Raw genomic sequence first — 23,139 nt, forward strand, 5'->3', positions numbered from 1 at the left:
TTGTTGCTCCGTGTTTTTATTTTAGTTTAATTGAACATAAGCACTCTCCCTTAATTCAACCCCTATGCCTATGGAGCTAGCCGGGTTCTCCCCATAACTTAATGCATACTTACAGGCGATGGGCTCTCCTTCCATGGACTTAGGTGACCTCTCTTTTTTGGTTTCCTGATGCCTCTATATCTACTTCTCAGTCTCCCCCTTCAGCTTCCCTCCATGCACTTCCATGTAAATCTTAATGTTGCCAGAACAACACTTTTTCCTCTTTTTTTCCCTACAGTATATGCGATCTTAACAGTAACCACAATAACAATATATACCGTGTACCAGGCATTTTGCTATGCATGTTACACACATTATCTTATTCAGTTCTTTTGACAACTCTGTGAGATAGATACTACTCTCCTCCATATTTTGTGAAGGAAGTAACGAGAGCTCAGTAATTAAATTACCATCCAAGGTTACACAGCCAGTGAGTAGCAGAGTCTGGATTAGAACTCAGTTGGACTCTGGAGCCACCTTGCTGCCCAGCCTCCCAGTCTTCACATGAATGTGGCAGGACATTTCTGCTTGGATGTCCGACATCCATCTCTGTAGGCAACGTGTCTAAAATGGACCTTTCTCCTAATATGGCCGCCCTTCCAGTATTCCTGACTTTGTAAATGACACCCAACCATGTGCTCCAGCTGTTGGAACTGCTTTCAGGTTCCTGAAGGAACCTGATGTTCCATGTTTTGATCCTTTTGCATAAGCTCTTTCCTGTCCTCTTTAAATACTCAAGTGTCACTTCCTAGGAGCTTCCTCTGACCCTGCAGTGATCCCATAGCCTCGCCTCTGTGTTTCTATGGCAACCAGTGCCTGTCCGTGGGAAGGCGCCATTCCCTGTGCTTGAGTTGTGGCTTTACTTGTTTGTCCCCTGCTCGCTCCCCACAGGCTGCTAGCTGTTTGAGAAAAAAGGTCATCTCTTGTTATTCACCTTTATATCCTGGCACCTAGCACAAGTACCCCATATATATTAAAGATGCTCATTAAATGAATTGGATTATATAATTCTGCATGTGCTTTAAAAATCCTATTTTGATTTTTTTTCACATTAACCCTTAAATCTTGCCTAAGATTTAAAAAAAAACACATTAAAATGTTTCAACACAAAAACAGTGCACATCTGAGAGTATTCACCTTTCAAAGCTGTCATTCTCATGAGCTGCACTGCTTGGCTGTTTAATGGGACCGGTTGGAGCTCGTTCCTACTAATGCTGATGTTTGACTGTAGATAAGTTCTCAGGCTTAGGGTTTGAAATACTTGAGTTATCTCTCAGGCCTCTTCAACCTTCAGAGCATCTCTCTGGTATGTTTTCAGCCTTGGATTTTATCTAATCAGAGAATTACAGATGGAATAGTCCAGGCAAAGTAAGCCTTCCTTTTACTGAGACAAGTTAAGATTAGTGGGCTGTAAACTTGCAGCCTCCATGTTTCCATCCAAAAGTGGATAGCTTTAATCTCTCAGGCTCCTTTTTATGTGCCTGCATTGCCTGGTAATCTCCAAGAAGAATACAGGTTTTATTGCCTGAATGGCCTCCCCTTTTCTCCCCCCTTCCATCTCAAGTTACTTGTTCTTGCCAAAATGTTAAGCCCCAAGGCTTTAACAAAGGAGTTTCTGAACCAGATTGTTCATGCATTGTAGGCATTTCTTTAAGAGGTACCCTGGCCTTCTCTTGGTGTAGGGCAAGTTCAAAGGCTGTGAGCCTTTCCATCCTCTCTGGGGAGACAGATGAGAGGGGAGCATTGGCCCCAAATGTTTGGGTGCCACCAATTAGGCGTCCTCCCCTGCTCTCCCTCACCCTGTTCCCAGGCCCGGCCGTGTGCCATTGCTTCTGTAACCATTTCATGGATTTTAGCTGTACCATTCTGCCTCAAAAATTCAACTTGCAGTCAGGGTGCAGCCCTTTTCCTTCAGATGGAAGTGTGTCTGAATTACGGGTTTCTTCACAGAACAAATAACATCTTACTCAGCACTTCAGAACAACCATTTATTCTACTCAGTTATTTGGCAAGGAACAATAGCCTTTGCCAGATCATTATTAGTCTCTGGAGCGTCATTGTTCTCTTGCCTATTTTTGTCCCTTTTTTGTTGTTAACAGTGAGCTTGTCACAGGAGTAAAGCATGAAGGAAATCTATCTGATCTCTTATGTCTTAAGACCTTCTTGGTTGCATGTAACAGAAAGCACCCGAGGTAGCTGGAGCGAAAAATGGAAGACGGTGATACTCAAAATAGGAATCCACGAGTACTGCGTGGAGCCCCAGGCCCCGGAAGTGCAGCCAGGCCTCCTGGGATAAAGAGCAGTTACTCTTGAGCTCCCTTCTGCACACTCCCTTGTTCTCTCCATAGCACACAGTACACACACACCCTCTGTTCTAGTGTATGTGAGACTGGGGCTAACAATTCACCATTTCCAGGTCCACATTCCTGGGAAAGAATCTGATCTAGCCTAGTATCTAAGGGATTGACTCCTCCTGAGTCACATTTCCTGCCTTCACCAAATCATCTGTGAAGAGAGGCTAGCGGGGAGTGGGCCTTCCTTTATAAATGTGGCTGTAGGGGCCCACCCTTGAGGGTGGGGGTCAGTTTTCAGAAAGGGAGGGTATGGATTGAAAAGCTACCCTGAACAATATTGGTTATAATGTAGATCCCAAACAAAAGCATGGGTCAAAGGAGACCAAAAGCTATTCACACGGGATATAATCCCAAAACAAGAAGCCATAAGGTTAGGGAGAGGGAAGATGTATCAAGAAGCCCTGGATGGGGAGATGTATTTAAGTGTGGGATTTCAAAATTAGTGGATATTTAAGTTCTGGGACCAATCACACCCAGAATTTATGAGGAAGATTGCTAAAATAAGAAAAAGAAAAGATTTGAGAATTAAACTTGATCTCAGTATTCTGACTGGAGTTTTTTAGTTTTCTTTAAATACAAAGGGATGCCCACAGACACTATTTCTGGGATATGCAATCAGAGGACAGGAGCTGCAGCCCCTTAAAGTTGACGTGTTTCCCATTTGTTGACTCCTGGATACTTCACTGCTTTACGATTCTGGGGGGTGGGGGTTAAATAGGGTACATGCAGGACGTGACTCAGAAGTTCACAAGAGAGAGAGCCTCTGATCGCTGTCGTTTAGGGTGTTTTCTCATACTTGGAGGAGGTGGGACTTAAATCAGGGTTTCATATTGACCACCTGTGCACCTGCAGGGGTTAGCAGAGAATGTCTGAGGAAGGAGAGGGGACTTGTATCTATGAAGTATCTGTTAAACCAGATACCTTGCTGGCTCTGTGAAAGCTATTCAGTGCTCACGTTATCACGCTGATCGCACAGTCACTTTGGGCAGCCTGTTCCCTGCCCTTGGTTCCTGCATTTGGCAGATGACGTTCTGGGAAGGCAATGATCATTTTTGTCTCAGGGGAGCCACCATAGTCCTTCAGAGGAACCACACCCTTGCCAGCTCGTTCCCGTGCCTCGGCCCTTGAAGTCTGACGTGGTCTGGCTGCTGGTAACCTCTGTCCTCTGCAGCCTGCTTCTGGGACCTGCTGCTCCTCCAGCGTGCTGCACACCTCTGCCTGGGGGCCTTAGCTAGGCCATCCCCTTTGCTTGGAACATGGTTCCCTGACATTCCTTGGTTGGTTAATTCTTTGACCTCCTTCATGTGTTTGCATATACATAGCTTTCATAGAGGAAACTTGCCTTGACCACATCATTCTAATATTGCAACACCTCCCTGCCCCCTGCCACACTTACAATCCCCTTTCCATGGTGCTTCTCACCTACTAAAATGATACATAATCTTATTTATATTTATTTTTATTGTCTTTCTCTTCCCTCATGTCCCAACTAGAATGTCAGCTCCCCAAGAGCCAAGACTTGTCTGATTTCTCCAAAGCCCATAGATGACTGTCTAGCACATCACGATAGCTCAATTAATTAATTTGTTGGCTGAATGGAGAACCTTCACCAAGATCACGGAACCATGAAGCACAGGGCCAGAGTGCTCAGGCCCCATTGAGGCAAGCTGGTCAGTCTGAAGTGAAATGAGAGAATTTGACCCTGGCACAAATGGGGGAATGTCCTGCTTACAGCTTTGGGTCTTATCTGTCATGTCATCCTATCGTGAGGATTCCTGATAGTTGGAATGTACAGATACTCGCCTGCCTGCTTGATGTCACACAGAGATCCGTGGCAAAACTGGGATTGACTTTCTGTGTATTGAATTTTCCATCAGCCCACTCTTACGCCTTTGGCATGTTTAGAATGACGCCTAGAGAATTTTCATTTCGATAGTAAACCCCTGCTCGGTAAAGACATTTATTCTGTTAAGTATTTAGTACACTGGTGCAGACTGTGCCATTCCACCCCCCGTCCCCCCAACGAGAACTGGAGTGTTGTTCAGGCTAAAGTGTCAGAAAATATCTAATAAAAAGTACATGTGTTGCAGCTTCAGGAAGAGACATTTTCCTAATGGCACTTTTTCTCTTTCCATCCTTTGTGCCAAACATTTTTAATGCATCTCTCTTGTTTATCCAGGCAGAGCTTAAAAACCTTAAAAACTTCATCAGAACACTAGTTTTTTTCTCTCCATTGTTATTTAAGATAATATTTTTGAGATTCTAATTTAGATGAGACAATTGACCTGATTTTTATTTTCCTCTATCATGTTTACCTTGCTGCACTGTTATTTTGAGGCTATTCACAGATGCTGGGCAGATGCTATTGACGTAATTGGCATTTTTTAAGCAAAGAGGATTGAGTGTGTCAGTTTAAAGGTTGCCTATGGAACCTGCACGTAAATGTTCACTATAAAATATACAACCTGACTTTGCTTCAGAGGGGTCAGATAGCAGCCGAAATACCCGTAAAAAAAATGTCCTTCAGAAATGCCACTGGATCTCAAGCTTGTTATGAAATTGGTACCCGAGAGTTATTTCTGTCAGAGAGGACGTAAGATGGAATTTTGAAGAGCCACATTCTACATGAATAAAATGCCAGAAACATGGGCACTATCCTTAATACCTCCCTCTCTTCATCCTTGCCCAAACACCTCGCCCCACATTCAGTCATCACTGAAAATGTCAGTTTTACTTCTAAATAGCTCCCAACTCTATCCACTTCTCCTCCACGCTGCAGTCCAGGACACCATCAGGTCCTGCCTGGGTGACTATAGTCGTTTCTGTTGGTTCCCTTCACCCACTTTGGACTCCTCCTAATCTTTTCTGCAACCCAAGTTAATGTTTTCTGAAACCCAAATTAGATAATGGTCTGCCTGCCCACCCCACACAGCCAGCCCTTGAATGGCTTCCTGTTGCTCTCAATGGTTAATGTTACATGTCACCTTAACTACGTTAATATGTCTAGTTGTTTGGTCAAACACTGGCCTAGATGTTGCTGTGAAGGTATTTTGTAGATGTGATTAGTATCTACAATTAGTTGATTAAGAAAAGGAGATTGCCCTAATACTATGGTGTGCCTCATCCAATCTGAGTTTCCAGGTTCCTGGCCTCCCATATGGATTTCAGACTCAAGACTTTGATATCACTCTTACCAGATTTTCACTACAGATTTCCAATTTGTTACCCATCATGTAAACCAATTCCTTAAAATGAATCTTTTTATATTTAAATATCTCACATATACATACATACCAGCATGCATACATATGTCCTGTTGGTTCTCTTTGTCGGGAGAACCCTAATACATCATGCTTATAAGAGCCTGTAAGGGCTGGTCCATACATCTCTAATTGCAAACCCACCATACCTGTCTTCCCCTGCCCAATATTCTGTCCTCCAACCATACCAATAACCTTTTAGACCCTTCTTCTTGCCATGTTGGTCTCTGCACAGGGCCTTTGCACATTCTCTTCCCTCTGCTCTCCTTCCTTGGCCTATTAACTCCTCTTCAACCTTCAGACCCAGTTCATGCATCCCTTGCTCAGGCAAGCCTTCCCTGGCTGCTCTTTTGGTGACATCTCCCTCTTAGATGCTCTTTTGGCCTTGTATACTTCTCACTTGTAGCACCATCAGAGGTGACTTTTTTCTTTTAATCTGTAATTATCTGATTAACGGCTAGCACTCTGACTAGACAGAGCTCAGTGCTGGCAGGGACTGTATCTTTTTTTTTCCTCCTTCCTTGCCTCCCCCCACCCAGTTGTCTGCTCTCTCTGTCCATTCGCTGTGTGTTCTTCTGTGACCGCTTGTATTCTTGTCAGTGGCACTCAGAATCTGTGTCTCGTTTTGTTGTGTCATCTTGCTGTGTCAGCTCTCCGTGTGTGTGGTGCCATTCCTGGGCAGGCTGCACTTTTTTTGCACCGGGTGGCTCTCCTTATGGGGCACACTCCTTGTGCATGGGGCTCCTCTAAGCAGGGGACACCCCTGCGTGGCATGGCATTCCTTGCATGCATCAGCACTGCGCATGGGCCAGCTCATCACACGGGTCAGGAGGCCCTGGGTTTGAACCTTGGATCTCCCATGTGGTAGGTGGACGCCCTATCTGTTGGGCCAAATCCACTTTGCAACTAACTGTATCTTTCTTAAATCCATTTTTCCAAGAGAATAATAGAAGCCAGCTCAAAGCAGAAATTCAAGAATATTTGTTGAGTACTGTAGATGGATTGGTGAATGCCTTCTTGAAATATCTATTTTGTACCAGTTTGAATGGGGCTCTGGATCATTTCCCAGTTGAAAGTTCAGCGGTCAGACAGGAGATCTTCCATTGATAGGCCTGAGAGAAGGGAGCAGTTGTGTCTCTCCCACAAGAGACGCCCAATTGCCCCAGTCACATCCCAGAGCCCTTGTCTCTCCAGCTTCTCCTGGTGTCACCTCGATGACTCTTACTCTGCCAAGCCTTCAGGCTTTCCACAGTGTGGCATTCTCACAATTTCAACCTATGGCCTTTCTCACTCCTAGTCAGGAAAAGTGTACCTTTGACTTAAACACCTAGAAATAAAGGAACAATGGTTGAGTCTTAGGGCAAGAGTTTCAATACACTTCTCTTTCCCTGGTTTGGCTCTCGGACAAACATTTCATCACCTTAGAAAGGTACTATAATTGTTAGGAGCGTGGGCTGAGGAGTCAGATTTCCTGAGCAACGCAGCTCTGCCACTTCTGGGATCTCAGGAGAATTAAAGTTCCTAAGTCTCAATTTCTTTATCTATAAAACAGGGATAACGACGATACCTACCACATGGGATTGTTATGGGATACTTTAGATCCTCATTGTCCAATAGACATGTAATGTGAGTCACCTATACAATTTGAAATTTTCAATAGCTGTATATTTAAAAATGTAAAGAGAAACTTAATTAATTTCAATAATATATCTTATATAACCCAAAATATCAAAAATATTGTTTCAACTTGACATCGAAAATAAAGCAATTATTAGTGAGGTAATTTACCTTTTCTTGTATGACGTTTTTGAAATCCAGTGTATATTTTACATGTACAACACATGTGCGTGAGTAATAGGTAGTATCTGTTGTATTGGACAGAGCCATTTTAACCAATCATAAAATACTGCACCTTGCTCATACCTAGCACCCAACAAATGTTGAAAGAATTATTGTTAATAATTTTAAGACACCGAAAATTGGGCGGACAAACATTTGTACTGTGTGTTTGCATCTATTGCGGTGTGGGAAGGAGCCAAAATTTGGTTTTGTTTCCATTTCAAAGAAGTAAGGAGCTGATCCTCCGCGTTCCTGGCGCTTTCCTGCCAGTTGCCTCTCCAGTTGCAGAATGAGGTCAGCTTGGTGGCTTGTGGCCGTCTTTTCTTCAGGAGGTGGGGAAGGGGAAACCACATGTGCCTCAAGTGCAGCATGCCCATCTCTGGATCTTGGCTCTTCTCTGTTTAATTATTTGGATCTGGAACAACGTGATTTTAAAACAAAACATATGGGCTGAGAGTACTTGGGAGGACATTGGCTGGTGATGCAGCACAGAGGCATGTGTCAGGTTGAGGCCTGCCACCCTGCACTACTCGCTCACTTAGGTATCGAGTGTTTTCCTTAACTTAAAATTCGGTGTTCTCTTTCCTAATTCTTAAAGCCTTGTTTGGACAGTGACAGTTAAAGGAGGACGTACTGGAACACGTATGTAAAAGAAATTTCCTGTGAGTCTTCTTTAAATCCCCCTCTCCCCCCCCCCCCCTTTTTTTTTCTCTCCTTCTTCTTTGTGGAAAATGATTGGATTCCAATCTCTTTGTATGGTTCATGAAAGAAAAAGTTTTTTCAAAGTGCCAAGAAGAGAGAGAACTTTATTCAAAGAGGAGAAAGTTGACCCACCCCTGAATTTCTCTCTTCTGCTTCTGCTGATACCGGCACAGGGAATTTCAACTTTAACTCCTTCAATTCTTCTTTGCTTTTTGAGGGAGGCATATAGGCTGCTCTTATCATAGCTCCTAACCTGAATGCGTCAACTCTCTGACTCAGGAGGAAAAAATGGGAATTTACCAGGAACCAATAAGAACATTTACTCTGCTGATAGACTCCTCTTGCATCACATCTTTCCTGCTCCACTTAGAAGCTGTGTGCCTTTTCGCAAGTTACTTGAACCCTCTAAGCCTCATTTTCCTCTCTCTTAAAATGGTGGTGACGCTAGTACCTATTGAAAAAAAAAAAAAAAGGTGTTGCAAGCCTTAAGAGAGACATTGCATCCAAAGCACTAAACACAGTGCCTGGCAAATAATAAAGACTTAAATAAATGAGGCGATCAACAATAACGTGTGTGTCTTCTTCACTAGCAAGGCAGACAGTTGACTGCAGTGTTCCCTGCTGTAGAATCCCACCCGCTGCTTGTGGAGACACTGTAATTAAATACTGTGTCAGGGGAAATAACCAAACATTTGTCCCCAAAGACATTAGAATTAGAAAGTCAGCCATTTTGCTGGGATGAGTTTGATACATATTTAAAGTCAGAGCCTCAACTCAGTGCTCCCATGCTTTCTAGGACCCATCGTATGAGAATCACTTGCTGAGTTATTTTATTTTTCTACTACAGAGTCACAAGTACCTTTAAGTCATTTTGTGGGACTGGATCATTTGTTGTTTTGTATCTGAAACTTAAAGTGAAACTGAACCCTGACCAGGACAATAGAAGGGGGTGACCACAGTTTCTCTATTGGGGTACCGAATATAAGAAATCTTTCTAAGTACTTCTCAAACAGCTCCCACTAAGGGAAGGGGTAGGAAGAAAGGGGACTTCCTTTTTTTTTTTCCCCCCAAATCAAGGATATGCTGAAGGTTTTCTCAGAGGAGCTAAGAATGTATGGCATGTTATCTTACTACAATGTTAGATAATTGTTAGGAGCTTTGGAAAGTTTTTCTTTAAGAACCACAACCGCTTTTCCTTTCAGCATCATTTGTTTTTCGTTCTCTAGTCCCCTCTTTTCCCTCTACTCCGTTTTCCCAGTCCCCTTTGGATATATTACCTATCACCTACAAAGTATCAGTAACTCTCTGCTGCAAGTGGTGAGGACCTTGCCAGGTGGACAGTTCTCAGATTTCCCTGAAACTGTAAAGAATAACCACCCTCACACTCGTTTTCTCTGTGTAGGGCTCTCAGTAGACAGCTTTCCTGACATTTGACTTAATCAAGAGGGTAGTAAACAGTGTGCGCTGCTACCTTGGGACTACCACTGCCTGCCAACCTACCCACTCCTTTCACTTCCCTGTTCGGAAAGGAAATTCAGAGTTGCCGCTAATAATAAATATAAGGAATAAGATGTGACTTTCCTTGTGACCAATTATTCCCAGTCCTGATCATTGAGCTTTTAGTGGGTAGACAGCCCTGTACAATGTGTCATCAAATCTATGACACCCCAATTTTAAGATACATTCTTACTTTAGGTACAATCTAGGGAAAAAGTCACCAATTAAACTGTGAGATACCATTGATTTTTAAGACACAGCCCCATTTCAGAGAAATTAAAATGTGAAATTTAAAAATATGTGTCTTAGAACAGATGGAATATTGTGAGACCTAATTAAAATGGAAAGTCCTCCTGGGTACTAACCGCTTCCCCCGCAATGCCCTCCTGGGCCCTCGGTGCAGCTAATTGACAGAACCGTGGGGTGGTGGCTATAGAGGAAGCGCCGCCTCTGCGCTGGGGTCGAGTGCTTCCTCGTGTGCTTCCTCGTGTGCTCCTATGTCTCAGCCCGTGTGTTATCTGTGTGCTGCAGGTTATGGGACCGTGTTGGCAATTTGAGTCATTTCTGTTTCTATTAAACAGAAGAACCTAGGAATTTTCTGTGAGTCACCTTGGAATCGATAAGATTAATATTATCTTTTGAAGAAGTGGTAATGGCCTTGTTGAGGGACAGAGCGGCCTAGCATATGCTCCATGACCTGGCCCATTGGTAATGGTGTGATGGCCAAAAAAGAATCACCAGCTTTGAAACACTGCACCCTCCTAAATTCTCGCCTCTGCTTATCCATTTCCTGTTGAACAGTGGATGGGCTCAGCTTCACGAGGGCACCCCTTCTCCTTCTCTTACCCTGAAAGGCAGCATTAAATGTTATTGATAACACCCATTGTATTCAAGTTCTGCCTTGTTACTTTTCTTTATAAATCTGAATATCTTCCAAGTGCCTAAGTGTCTGTCCAGCCTTTCTTAAAACAGTAAAAATGTTAGGCAAGGATATTATGGCTTTTCTTTTCCTGGTAAAGATGGCCTAATCAGAAATTAGACAAAGCTATTTTCCAGCCCGGTAAAGTAATTGAAATTGATTGGAAACTTTCTTATTTGTATTTGTGTTAGTAAAAAACGGCATTCACCCTTACACTTATATTGTTTTCTTTCTTTCTTTCAGTTTTTGGGAATAGCATTTCTTGGAATTGGACTGTGGGCATGGAATGAAAAAGTAAGTGGAATACGATGAAAATGCATACATTTTAGTTGTTAGAAACTGCCCATTATGTTACATCTTACCTCTTTTTCTACAGAGTATAAATAAATATGACTCTTTAGTGAAAGAAAGTGTTCTTGGAAATAATGTCATATTCTCAAGACTGTTTGGAATGGAGCTGAATTGATCACTGTAACAAAATAATTCCGGAAGTAACCATAAACTTGCAAAACAGAGGCTGTGCATTGGGATTTTAACAATTAGCCAGAGATACACATTCTCATGAAACATTTCTTCAGTCTGACACAAGAATTTCAGTAATGCTCAGAAAAAATATACACTAAACCACCTGTTGCCTTTTTTCTCTTACCTTTTTAAATCTTTGGAAAATTACCTATACCATAAAAATTACTTTTTAGTGTATTATGTGGTAAACTGTTAACATGTGACATGAAGGAAGCTGGATATAATACTTGTTAGAGTGTTAGATAAACTCATTAATGTTGAAGAATGTGAATGCTTGGCTGTTGATTGCAAGTATAAGAAATACTCAAAACTTATGACCAAATACAGTATAGTAAAAAGAAAAGGAAAGATCTGGAAATACAGAGTAGCACATTCTAGGTTATAGTGGAGATCCATCTTCTGGGCAATTTATGCTCTAAACAACATACTCATAACAGCACTATCCTGTTTCCATTCTTACACTCTTCTTCCCATTTGCACCTCTTATTTGTTTTGTTTTGGGTTTGTTGTTTTTTTTTAATTATTTTGCTTTTTAAATTTTTTAAAATTTTTTACTTTTTTTGAGTTTTTTTTAATTTACTTTTTTTTTGAGGTACCCGGGGATTGAACCCAGGACCTTGTATCTGGGAGGCAGGCACTCAATCACTAAGCTACATCCACTCCCCCTTACTTTATTTTTTTATTTTTATTTTTCCATCTGTACTTTTTAATTTTTACAACTTCTCTGAGGCCAAGCATTAGAATTCAAAAATGAATATGAACTCATTTTTTCTTCCTTCTTTGGATGTGAAGTAATTTGCAGACTGTTCTCTATCCTGATTTTTTAGTCTAGTTTTATCATATTCCATCCTGAGAGGGGCAGCATAGTGTATGAATTGGTTAAAAGTTGTTGTAAACTAATAGGTTAGCCTAAATTTTCCTAGAAGATCATTTTCTTATGTCTGGTATTTTGCCCTCTGAGCCTGACCACAGTCTGAAGCCAAGATTCTTTGAAGCATTAGCATGTATTGAGAGAGGAGAAAAAAACTAAGAAGGCCCGTTAAATGAGAAAGCCCTTTACATGCCAGTAGGAATTTCTACAACTAAAGCAATGTTTATGTAAAGTACATAAAACAAAACTCAAAAGCAAATCCTGTTTTGAAAATGAACCACCTTCTATTTATTTAAAAAATGCTTTTACAGAGATAAGATGTTTTACAGAAAAAGAACCACATTCCAGCAACTAGAGTAACCTTACGAGACAGGGCAGTGATTACTTGTGAAGTAAGGCACATTAAATCCATAAAACAGATAATTTTATCTCCAGAACCTTTTATGTTGAATGTTGGTCTCCTTTTGATTATGATTATGAATTGTTTCTGTAGATTTGTATTGGAGGCATCTCGGAAATTCCTCTTTTAGAAGCTCTCTGGTTGGTTAATTACCAGATTACACAGTTAAAAAAAAAATTCTTTAGTAAGAGTCCATTTCTATCTGCTTTAAACAGATGCTGGAAAGCATGAAATGAACTATTTGTCTATTCTAGCAATGAACAGACAATTGGTTTGATTTGAATTGCTTTCTTAATGAGATATAATTATCTTTTCATTTCATCAGTTGCCCCGAATATCTCTGCTCTGATAAAATCACAAACTTCTAAAGCTGGCAGTGTCACCCAGTTATAAGAGCAAGGGGGTGATGTGGCCTGTAGGGAGGGGTGAAATAGCAGTCCCTTCTTTGTCAAGGCCACTTTCAGTTAAGTGAAAAGTTTCTCTCGAGAGCTGACGTTCCTTGTGCAAGGTCGCCCAGCTGCCCCGCAGCAGACTCTGTACGCTGGGTCCGGGGAGGCGGCAGAGGGTAGAGATGGATTCGGTCATGCATCTGTTCCTCCAGTGACCCAGTTTGGTGAATATTGACCAGGTGTCAGGCCCTGGTGTGGGTCCTGGGCATTCAGCAGTGAATAATGTAGTCTCTGCTTTAGTGGGGCTTGCATTCTAGGGTGGAGACTGATGATCAGTAATTAGCCAGCCAAGTATATGCATCCAGGTACTGGGGAGCACATAAGGTACATAAGTGTAGAAAGAGTAAGAGTTAGTTAGAGGGTGAGGGGAGAAGGGGGTCTCTTTTACATAGAGTAGTTGGGAACAGCCTCCCTGCAAATGTGGCATTTGAGCAGAGACCTGGATAAAGTGGGACCCACCGAGCACTGGGGAGGAGCATTCCAGGCAGAGGGAATAGCATATGTGGTGGCCCTGAGGCAGGGGCCTGTGCTTGCAAGAGGCCAGACAAGACAGGCTACCGCAGAAGTTTCCATGTATTCTAGGTGTGAGAGGAAGCCGCTGAAGCATTTTGATAAGGAGAATCATGACTCGACCTGGCTTTTAAGATCACTCTGTTTGCTGTGCAGAACTGAGTTCAATACTGGCTCCTCCACTTACATGTGTGTAACTGGATAACTGGGTTAACTTCTCTGAGACACCCTTTGCTCAGTTGTGCAATGGGGATGCTAACATCCACCTTATAGTGTTGTTGTGAGGATTAAATGAGGTTACCAACATGGGGCTTATGCCCTCTGCACAGTGCCTGGTCTAAGGTAAAGACTCTCTGGATTCATGACCCACTGCTCACTTCTACATGGGGGCAAGAGCAGAATGGTTGCTTTGAAAGTTGCCTCAGATTTTAGGAGAGTTCAGGCTCTGCTCTATGGAGCAGAGAATTGGATTTGTCTTGGGGGTTTCTCAAAGAGGATGTGCTGTGCATTGATAGCCTTGGTAACTGCAAAGGCTGCTCTGTCGAAGCCTTCTGCATTAACTTCTAAGCTGGACAAGCCTCTGGCGGGATGGCATTCCAGAGCGACCCACAGCGATTGGAGGATGGTGGGCAGCTGGCACCTGCTGAGCCGATGCAGCAGCCTGCGAATCAGTAAATCCCACAGATGGAGACGTGGTGACATTTACTTTAAAGGAGGCCTAGAGGGTAAATCCCTGAACTAGGTCACAGCTGGAAGGATCAGGTTTCCTTAATAGGTGGAGCTTTAGACATTTTTAGGTGGAGAACAGAAGCATTGGAGGCAAAAATTATTACCCCTTATACTTAGTTAATTCTGGGCTGAATTTTACACCTAGCATTGATATTACAGTTGAATATTATATGCAACAATTAAACAATTCATTTTTTCTAAGTTCCATTATGATTATGAAGGTTGAAAGGATGACTGTTGTATCTCCAGGGGAAAATGGATTATTTGCAATTTTTCAGAAATCATAGGATTTGCTGTTTTCGAAGACATGTTTACAGTTATGTAATGTGAGTCACCTCTGTGTAGTGTGGACAAGCATTGGCCACATCCAGCCTTTATCAACTTATTCATTCAAATAACACTTATTGAGCACCCAGCATGACACAGTGCTTGAGCTGCTAAGCCTATGAAGATGAAGAGTCCTTGTTTCTGTCATCAGGGAATTTACATTTCCTGACGGGTGTGCATATGCACATAAAATAACACATAGCAATAAATGTTCATTTAGAGCATGATAGATGTTTTAACAATTCTCATATTCACCATGTTTGTCTTTTAACTGTTGGAAAGACCTTCCTTCCAGCAAATTGGAATCATGTGCCAACAGTTTCCTCATTGATTTTTTTTAATTAAAAAAATTTTATTGAATATTTATTTGATACAAAAGAATATTTAAAATATATGCAAAATATAAAGAATAATGGTACAATGAATATCTTTACCTAGTCACTCAGAATAAGTAGATAATATAACCATTTCTTTTAAGATCCTCAATCTCCTTGATGTCCCTTCCTAATCCCATCCTGAAGTTTTAATTAGTAACCCCTTACTTTTTTGTTATTTTTAATACAATTTAATTCAGTATTTCTAAAATATCAATTTAATATGTGATCTGTATATAAGAAATTTTTTATGAGATATATTCTTTCATTGTATTAACCCTTTGAAATGAAATCTGATGTGCCTTTTTTAAAAATTTGATTTTATTAATATATATGCCACTTAAAATTTCATCCTTTAAACACATTTCAGATACATAATTCGGTGGTGTTAATTACATTCACAATGTTGTATAACCATCACCATCATCCATTACCACATCTTTTCCATCACCCTAAGCAGAAATTTTCTACCAATTCAGCTTTAATTTCCTATTTCCTAGCCCTACCCAGCCCCTGCTAACATATATTCTAGTTGTGGACTGAATTTTCTTATTCTACTTGTTTCATATCAGTGATATCATACAATATTTCTCCCTTTGTGTCTGACTTATTTTATACAACATGATGTCTTCAAGGAGTATCCATGTTCAACAGTCTTTTCATAGTTGAATAATATTCCATTGTATGTATATGCCATATTTTACTTATCCATTCATCTATTGATAGACACTTGGGTTGCCGCCATCTTTTGGCAATTGTGAATAATGCCACTGTGAACTTCAGTATGCAAATACCTGCTTGAATCCCTGCTTTCAATTTTTTTGAGTATAGACCTCTATACTTAACTTTCTGAGGAACCATCAAACTATTTTCCACAGTGGCTGCACCAATTTATATCCCCCCAAACAATAAATGAATGTTCTTGTTTCTCTACATCCTCTCCAGCACTTATTAAGTAGTAGTCAGTATAGAGGGCATGACATGGTATTTCATTGTGAGTTTGATTTGCACTTCTATGATGGTTAATAATGTTAGCATCTTTTCTTGTGCTTTTTGGCCATTTATATATCTTCTTTGGAGAAATGTCTATTCAAGTCTCTTGACCATATTTTAAATGGATTGTTTGTCTCTTTGTTGCTGAGTTGTAGTAGTTCCTTATAGATTCTGAAAATTAAACACTTATCAAATATATTGTTCCCAAATATTTTCTCCCATTCTTTAGGTTATCTTTTTACTTTCTTGATGCAGTCCTTTGATGCACAAAGGTTTTAAGTTTTGATGAGGTCCCAATTATCCATTTTTTGTTCTGTTGCTCTTGCTTTTGGTATAAAGTCTGAGAAACTGTTGCCTTACACAGGGTCCTGAAGATGCTTCCCTATGTTTTCTTCCAGGAGTTCAATAGTCCTGGTTCTTCTGTATAGGACTTTGAATCATTTTGAGTTAACTTTTGTATCAGGTATGAGGTAGGAGTCCACGTTCATTATTTTGCACGTGGATATCCAGTTCACCCAGCACCATTTGTTGAAGAGACTATTCTTTTCTTCTTTCCCCATTGATTGGACTTTGCACCCTTGTCAAAAATGATTTTGCAATAGATATGAGGTCTATTTCTGAACACTCAGTTCAATTCCATTGGTCAATATATCTGTGCTTGTGCCAATACCATGCTGTTCTGACCTACTCATAAGTTTTTAAATAGGGATGTATGAGTTCTTCAGTTACTTTCTTCTTTTTAAACATGATTTTGGCTATTCGGAGTGCCTTACCCTTCCAAATAAATTTGATGATTGGCTTTCCCATTTTTGCAAAGAATGCTGTTTGGATTTTACTTGGGATTTCATTGAAACTGTATAGCATTTTGGGTAGAATTGACATCTTGTCAATATTTAGTCTTCCAATCCATGAGCATAGACTAGTCTTCCAATTATGTAGGTCTTCCTTGATTTCTTTTAGCCTTGTTTTGTAGTTTTCCATGTGCAAGTCCTTTACATCCTTGGTCAAATTTATTCCTAGAAACTTGATTCTTTTAGTTGCAATTATTATTAGAGAACAAAACCAGTACTGATTTTTGTGAGTTGATCTTGTACCCTGCCACTTTACTTATTAGTCCTCATACCTTTGTTCTAGATTTTTTCAGGGCCTTCTATGTATAGGATCACGTCATCTGCAAATAGTGAAAGTTTACTTCACTTCTAATCTGGATGCCTTTTACTTTTTTTTCTTGCTTAATTGCTCTGACTAGAAATTCCAGCACAATGTTGAATAACAGTGGTGACAGTGGGCTTCCTTGGCTTGCTCATGATCTCAACGGGAAAGCTTTCAGTCTATACCATTGAGTACAATGTTAGCTATGGGTTTTTCATATACGCCCTTTATCACATTGAAAGAGTTTCCTTCGATTCCTATCTTTCAGAGTGTTTTTATGAAGAAAGGATGCTGGATTTTTTCAAATGCCTTTTCTGTGTCAATTGAGATGATCATGTGATTTTTCTTCTATGATTTATTAAAGTGGTGAATGATTTTCTTGTGTTAAAACTGCCCTTGCACATCTGTCATAAAACCCACTTCATCATGATGAATAATTCTTTTAATGTATTGTTGGATTAGATTATCAAGTATTTTGTTGAGGATTTCGCATCTGTAGTCATTAGGGAAATGGGTCTGTAATTTTCTTTTTTCGTAATATCTTTATCTGACTTGGGTATTAGGGTGATATTAACTTCATAGAATAACTTTGGTAGTATTCCTTCCTGCTCAATTTTTTTGGAAAAGTTTGAGTAAGATTGATACGAATACTTCCTTGAATGCTTGGTAGAATTCACCAGTGAAGCCATCTGGTCCTGGACTTTTCATTTTGGGAAGTTGTTTGGTGACTGTTTCAGTCTCTTTACTTGTGATTGGTTTGTTGCGGTCTTCTATTTCTTCTAACATCAGGGTAGGTTGTTTGTATGTATGTTCTTAGGAATTTTTCCATTTTGTCTACATTGTCTGGTTTGTTGACATACAGTTGTTCATAGTATCCTCTTTTGATCTCTCTTATTTCTGTGGGGTCGGTAGTAATGCCTCTATTTTCATTTCTGATTTTATTTATTTGCATATTCTCTTTTTTTCTTGGTCAGTCTAGCTAAGGATTTGTCAATTTCGTTGATCTTCTCAAATAACCAACTTTTGGTTTTGTTAATTTTCTTTTTTTTCCCCTCAGTTTCATTTTATTTCTCAATTTCTGCTCTGATCTTTTTTATTTTCTTCCTACTGCCTGCCTTGGGCATAGTTTGCTGTTCTTTTTCTATTTCCTCCAGCTATGTAGTTAGGTAATTGATTTTAAGCTCTTCTTATTTAAAGTAAGTGTCGAGGGCTATAAATTTCTCTCTTAGCACTGCTTTTGCTGTATCTGATAGTTTCTGATATATTGTGTTCTTGTTTTCATTTATCTCAATATTTTTTTATTTCTCCTGCAATTTCTTCTTTGACCCACTTATTATTTAATATTATGTTGTTTAATCTCCACACATTTGTGAAAATTTGTGAATTTTCCCTTTTTCTACCTGTTGTTGATTTCCAGTTTTATTCCATTATGATAAGAGAAAAGTGCTTTGTATAATTTCAGTCTTTTTTCATTTATTGAGATCTGCTTTGTGACCCAACATATGGTCTATCCTGTAGAAAGATCCATGAGCACTTGAGAAGTATATACTACTGTTTTGGGGATGCAATGTTCTGTATGTGTCCATTGGGTTTAGTTCATATATAATATTATTCAAGCTATTTCTTTATTGATTCTCTTCCCAGATGAGAAGGTCTAGCTAATGCTGAGACTGGTGTAATGAAGTTTCCAACTATTATTGTAGAGACATCTGTTCCTCCCTTCAGTTTTGCCAGTGTTTGCCGCAGATGATTTGGGTCATCCTGGTTAGGTGCATATACATTTATGATTGTTATTTCTTCCTGGAGAATTGCATCCCCCCCTTTTAGTATATAATGACCTTCCTTAGCTCTAATAACATTCTTGCTTTTAAAGTCTACCTCATCTGATGTAAGTATAGTTACTCCATTTTTTTTTTTTCCAATTACTGCATGCATGTAATATCTTTCAACCTTTCACTTTCAATCTTTTTGTATTCTTGGGTCTAAGATGAATATCTTGTAGACAGTACATGAATGGCTTATATTTTATTATCTATTCTGGCAGTCTGTGTCTTTTGATTTGGGAGTTTAATCCAGTAACATTCAGTGTTATTTCCATAAAGGCAGTTCTTCACTCATTTTTATCATGGATTTTATCTGAAATATCTTGTTTTCACCACTTTTTACACTTTTAGTTACTTTTAATATGATCTTCATTTCTAGACTCTCTTCCAAGCCTCTCCTGTATTTTCTTTTCAGGCTGTAGTATTCCCTTTAGTATTTCTTGCAAAACAAGTGTCTTGGTTACAAACTCTCTCAGTTTCTGTTTATCTGTGACTATCCTAAATTTGCCTTCATTTTTGAAAGACATTTTTGCTGTATATGAGATTCTTGACTGGCAATTTTTCTCCTGCAGTATCGTAAATATATCATACCACTGCCTTCTTGCCTCCATGGTTTCAGATGAGAAATCAGCTTTTAAATCTTATTGGGCATGCCTTGTATGTGATGAATCACTTTTCTCTTTCTGCTCTCAAGATTCTCTCTTTATCTTTGGCATTTAAGTTCTCAGTATGTGTCTTAGAGTAGTTCTATATGAATTTGTTTGGATGGGAGTACATTGTGCTTCTTAGACACATATATCCATGTCCTTCAGTAGATTTGGGAAATTTTCTACCATTTATTTCATCAAATAATCCTCTGCCCCTTTCCCTATCTTCTCCTTCTGGGACACATATGTTTGCATGTCTCTTGTCATCATTTAGTTCAATTTTTTTCCATTCTTTATCCACTCTTTCATATATTTACTTTCAAAGGGCCTGTCTTCTAACTCATTGATCCTTTCTTCATCTTCAAATATGCTGTTATATGCCTCCAGTATATTTTAAATTTTCATTTATTGTGCCCTTCATTCCCATAAGACCTGCTATATTTCTTTGCATACCTTTAGATTCTTCTTTGTGCTTACCCAGTGTCTTCTTGATATCCTTAATCTCTTTAGCCATCTCATTTAATTTATTAAGGTTTGTTTGAACATCTATGATGAGCTGTCTCAACTCCTTTATGTCATCTGGAAACTCAGTTTTTTCCTTTGACTGGGCCATATCTTTTTCTTGGTATGGATTGCATTTGTTGGCATCTTGGGCATCTGATTTACTAGATGTATTTATTTTTGACTCCTTTTCTCTCTTTAGTCTAGGGTTTTCTATTTGATAGACTTTGTACTACAGCCCTTCTTTGATACTTGTCAACTTAATACGGAACTTTATAGTGGCTCGTGTTTAGCCAATCTGAAGTTTTGTAGTATTTTCATCTGATTCTTGCCCTTTCTCTCTTGCCAGTTGTGGAATAGGAGCTAAGGATGCAGTTGGTACTGTAATCTGTAGAGGTTGCCTGTGTTGTCCCAGGAACTGATAAAACTTCTCCTACCTTTCTCCTCTGCCTGGGGTAGGGACAGAGATGCAACCGTATGCAGTAATCCAAGCTATGCAGGCCATGACTGTTTGTAGTTGCTCAGAGAGTTGATGAAGCTCTATGCCCTTCCTCCCCTACCTGGGGCAGGGGTGGAGCTGCAGGTTTGAGCAGCAGACCAGGCTGTGTGCATCAAAACTGACTATGGTTGCCCAGGTAGACTGATAAAGCACCAACCCCCTCCTCCCCTGCCAGAGGCAGGAATGGACATTCTGGTATACCGCAGTCTAGTCGATGCATTGCCCCTCCTGCTTTGTCAGGGACAGAATGGAGCCCCTGATGTGTCCAGTAATCTAGTTCATACAGGCCAAAACTGGCTACAGTTGCCCAGAGAGACTGAAGGGACACTGTCCCTTCTGCCCTGGATCCACAGGAGTGCCCTACACTCTAGTCCATGCAGGCCAACAGTGCCTGCACTTGCCCAGAGAGGATGAGGAAACACCATCCCCCTTCTATCCTATTGGGAGTGGAAATTTATCAACAGGTTTGCCCATTGCAGTTGTCCGGAGAGGCTTGGGGTGTACTATCCCTCCTTCCGTCAGGGGCGGGGGTTGAGTAAGAGGTATGTCCAACAATCTGGTCGGTGGGGGCCGAAAGCATCTGCAGTTGCCCAGAGAGGCTGGTACAGTTCTCCCCAACTTCCTCCATGCCTAGCCTAGGCCTAGGCTAGGGCTGCAATTTGACCTGAGTGGAAAGAAGCTGGTCCCTACCTCACTATGATTTTCAGTCAGCCTTGCTTCCCTTCATGCCAGGGGTGGAGTTAAAATGGAGCCTACTGGTCTCTTTCTGACTTGGACAGTTTCAAACTTTAGCTGTTCTTAGGATTGGATTTTAGCTAGGTGAATTTACTAATCAGCAGCTGAAATTGTTGCCTATCTTTTCCTCCCCCGTTACTGGGAAGTGGAGCTTTTAACTCTAGCCAGGGAATAACTCGCCAGGTGGCTTGAGCTGCCAGCTTAAGATGGGCTCCGGCCTCCCGGTCATAGAATGCTCAACTCACAAATCTTCACTATAGATGAGCAGTCTCCGTTCTCCCCAGGATGTCACAGGATACTCTCCTGGCCCTCCAAACAGGTAATCGCTCTGGCTGATTACTAACTGCCCCTTACAGTGAGCTGACTCTTGTAGCTCCTTGCACTGCTGCTGTCTTACCCCCTGTCTCCAGCTTGCTAGTCCTTTGTTTAGGAATCTTGCATATGTACTCTTAAGGAATATTGGTCTGTAATTTTTCTCTTCTTGTGATATCTTTATCTGACTTTGGTATTTAGGTGAGGTTGGCTTCATAGAATGAGTTAGGTAGTGTTCCTTCTTAGATATTTTGTAAGAGTTGAGTAGGATTGGGGTTAATTCTTCTTGGAATGTTTGTTAGAATTCCCCTGTGGTGCTGTCTGGTGCTGGGCTTTCCTCTCTTGGGAGGTTTTTGATGACTGACTCTATCTCTTTACTTCTATTAATAATTGATTGAGATCTTCTATTTTTTCTAGAGTCAGTGTGGGTTGTTTGTGTGTTTCTAGGAACTTGTCCATTTCATCTATGTTGACTAAGTTTTTGGCATACAGTTGTTCACAGTATCCTTTTCTGATCCTTTTTATTTCTGTGGGATCAGTAGTAATGTTCCCACTTATTTGTAAACTCTCTTTTTTTGTCAGTCTAGCTAAAGTTTTGTCCATTTTAATAATCTTTTCAAAACAACTTTTGATTTTGTTAATTCTCTCCATTTTTTTCTATTTCATTAATTTCTGCTCTAATCTTTGTATTTTTTTCCTTCTGCTTGCTTTGGATTTGGTGCTCTTCTTTTCCTAGTTCCTACAGGTGTGCATTTAGGTCTTTGATTTGGGTCTTTTTTCCTTTTAGTAGAAGCATTTAGGGCTAAAAATTTCCCTGTGAGCACTGCCTTCACTGAATCCCAAACATTTTTTAAAAAACAAATCAATTTTATTAATACATAATAACAAATCATACAGTTCATCCAAATTGTACAATCTTTGGTATTTGGTATACCACATAGTTGTGCATCTAAATCATTATTAGAGCATTTTCATTATTTCAGTAATAATAATAAAAATAAACAAAAAGCAGACAAGAAAATTCTTCATCTCTCATTCTTTCTCTATTTTCCCTGCTTTACATAGCTGCTATTTCTGACTCTTTCTTGCAAAATTAAATATTTATTTATTAAGTAGTTTTATTGAGATCTGTTCATACATCCTATACTCTAAAATGTACAATCAATAACTTTTAGTATAATCATAATGTTGTGTATTCATCCTCACAGAAATTTTTAGAATTGCTTCATTACTCCAGAAAGAAAAACTCCACACCCCTTAGCATGCCTTCCCTAGCCCTAATAATCACTAATCAAACTTTATCTTTATAAATTGATTTATATTTACATTTTGTATAAATAAAATCATGCAATATGTTACACAGTATTTACTTGATCGTAACACAATCACACAGTATTTGTCCTTTCGTGTCTGGCTTGCATCACTCAACATAATGTTCCAGGTTCATCCATGTTGTCATATGCTTTACGACTTCATTTCTTCTTACAGCTGCATAATATTCCAGACTTGGTTTATCCATTCATTGGCTGATGGACACATGGGTTGTTTCTGACTTTTGGCAATCATGAATAACACTACTATGAACATCGGTATGCAGATGTCTATTTGTTTCACTGCTCTCAGTTCTACTGGGTCCAGTAGTGGTATTGCTGGGTCCCATGACAGCTCTATATTCAGCTTCT

At 40.0% G+C, this 23,139-nt stretch overlaps 1 protein-coding gene across 1 annotated transcript in view; it reads left to right on the top strand.

Annotated features, from left to right (window-relative positions):
• Nucleotides 1-23,139, top strand: part of TSPAN5 (tetraspanin 5) — a 199,827-nt gene that overhangs the window by 142,658 nt on the left and 34,030 nt on the right. Inside the window, exon 2 of the mRNA XM_004453706.3 lies at nucleotides 10,854-10,904. Within this exon, the coding sequence (XP_004453763.1) occupies nucleotides 10,854-10,904 (51 nt within the window). The remainder of the gene's footprint in view (nucleotides 1-10,853; nucleotides 10,905-23,139) is intronic.

Source organism: Dasypus novemcinctus, chromosome 1 (assembly GCF_030445035.2).
Source record: "Dasypus novemcinctus isolate mDasNov1 chromosome 1, mDasNov1.1.hap2, whole genome shotgun sequence".
In the NCBI taxonomy this organism is placed as follows: Eukaryota; Metazoa; Chordata; class Mammalia; order Cingulata; family Dasypodidae; genus Dasypus; species Dasypus novemcinctus.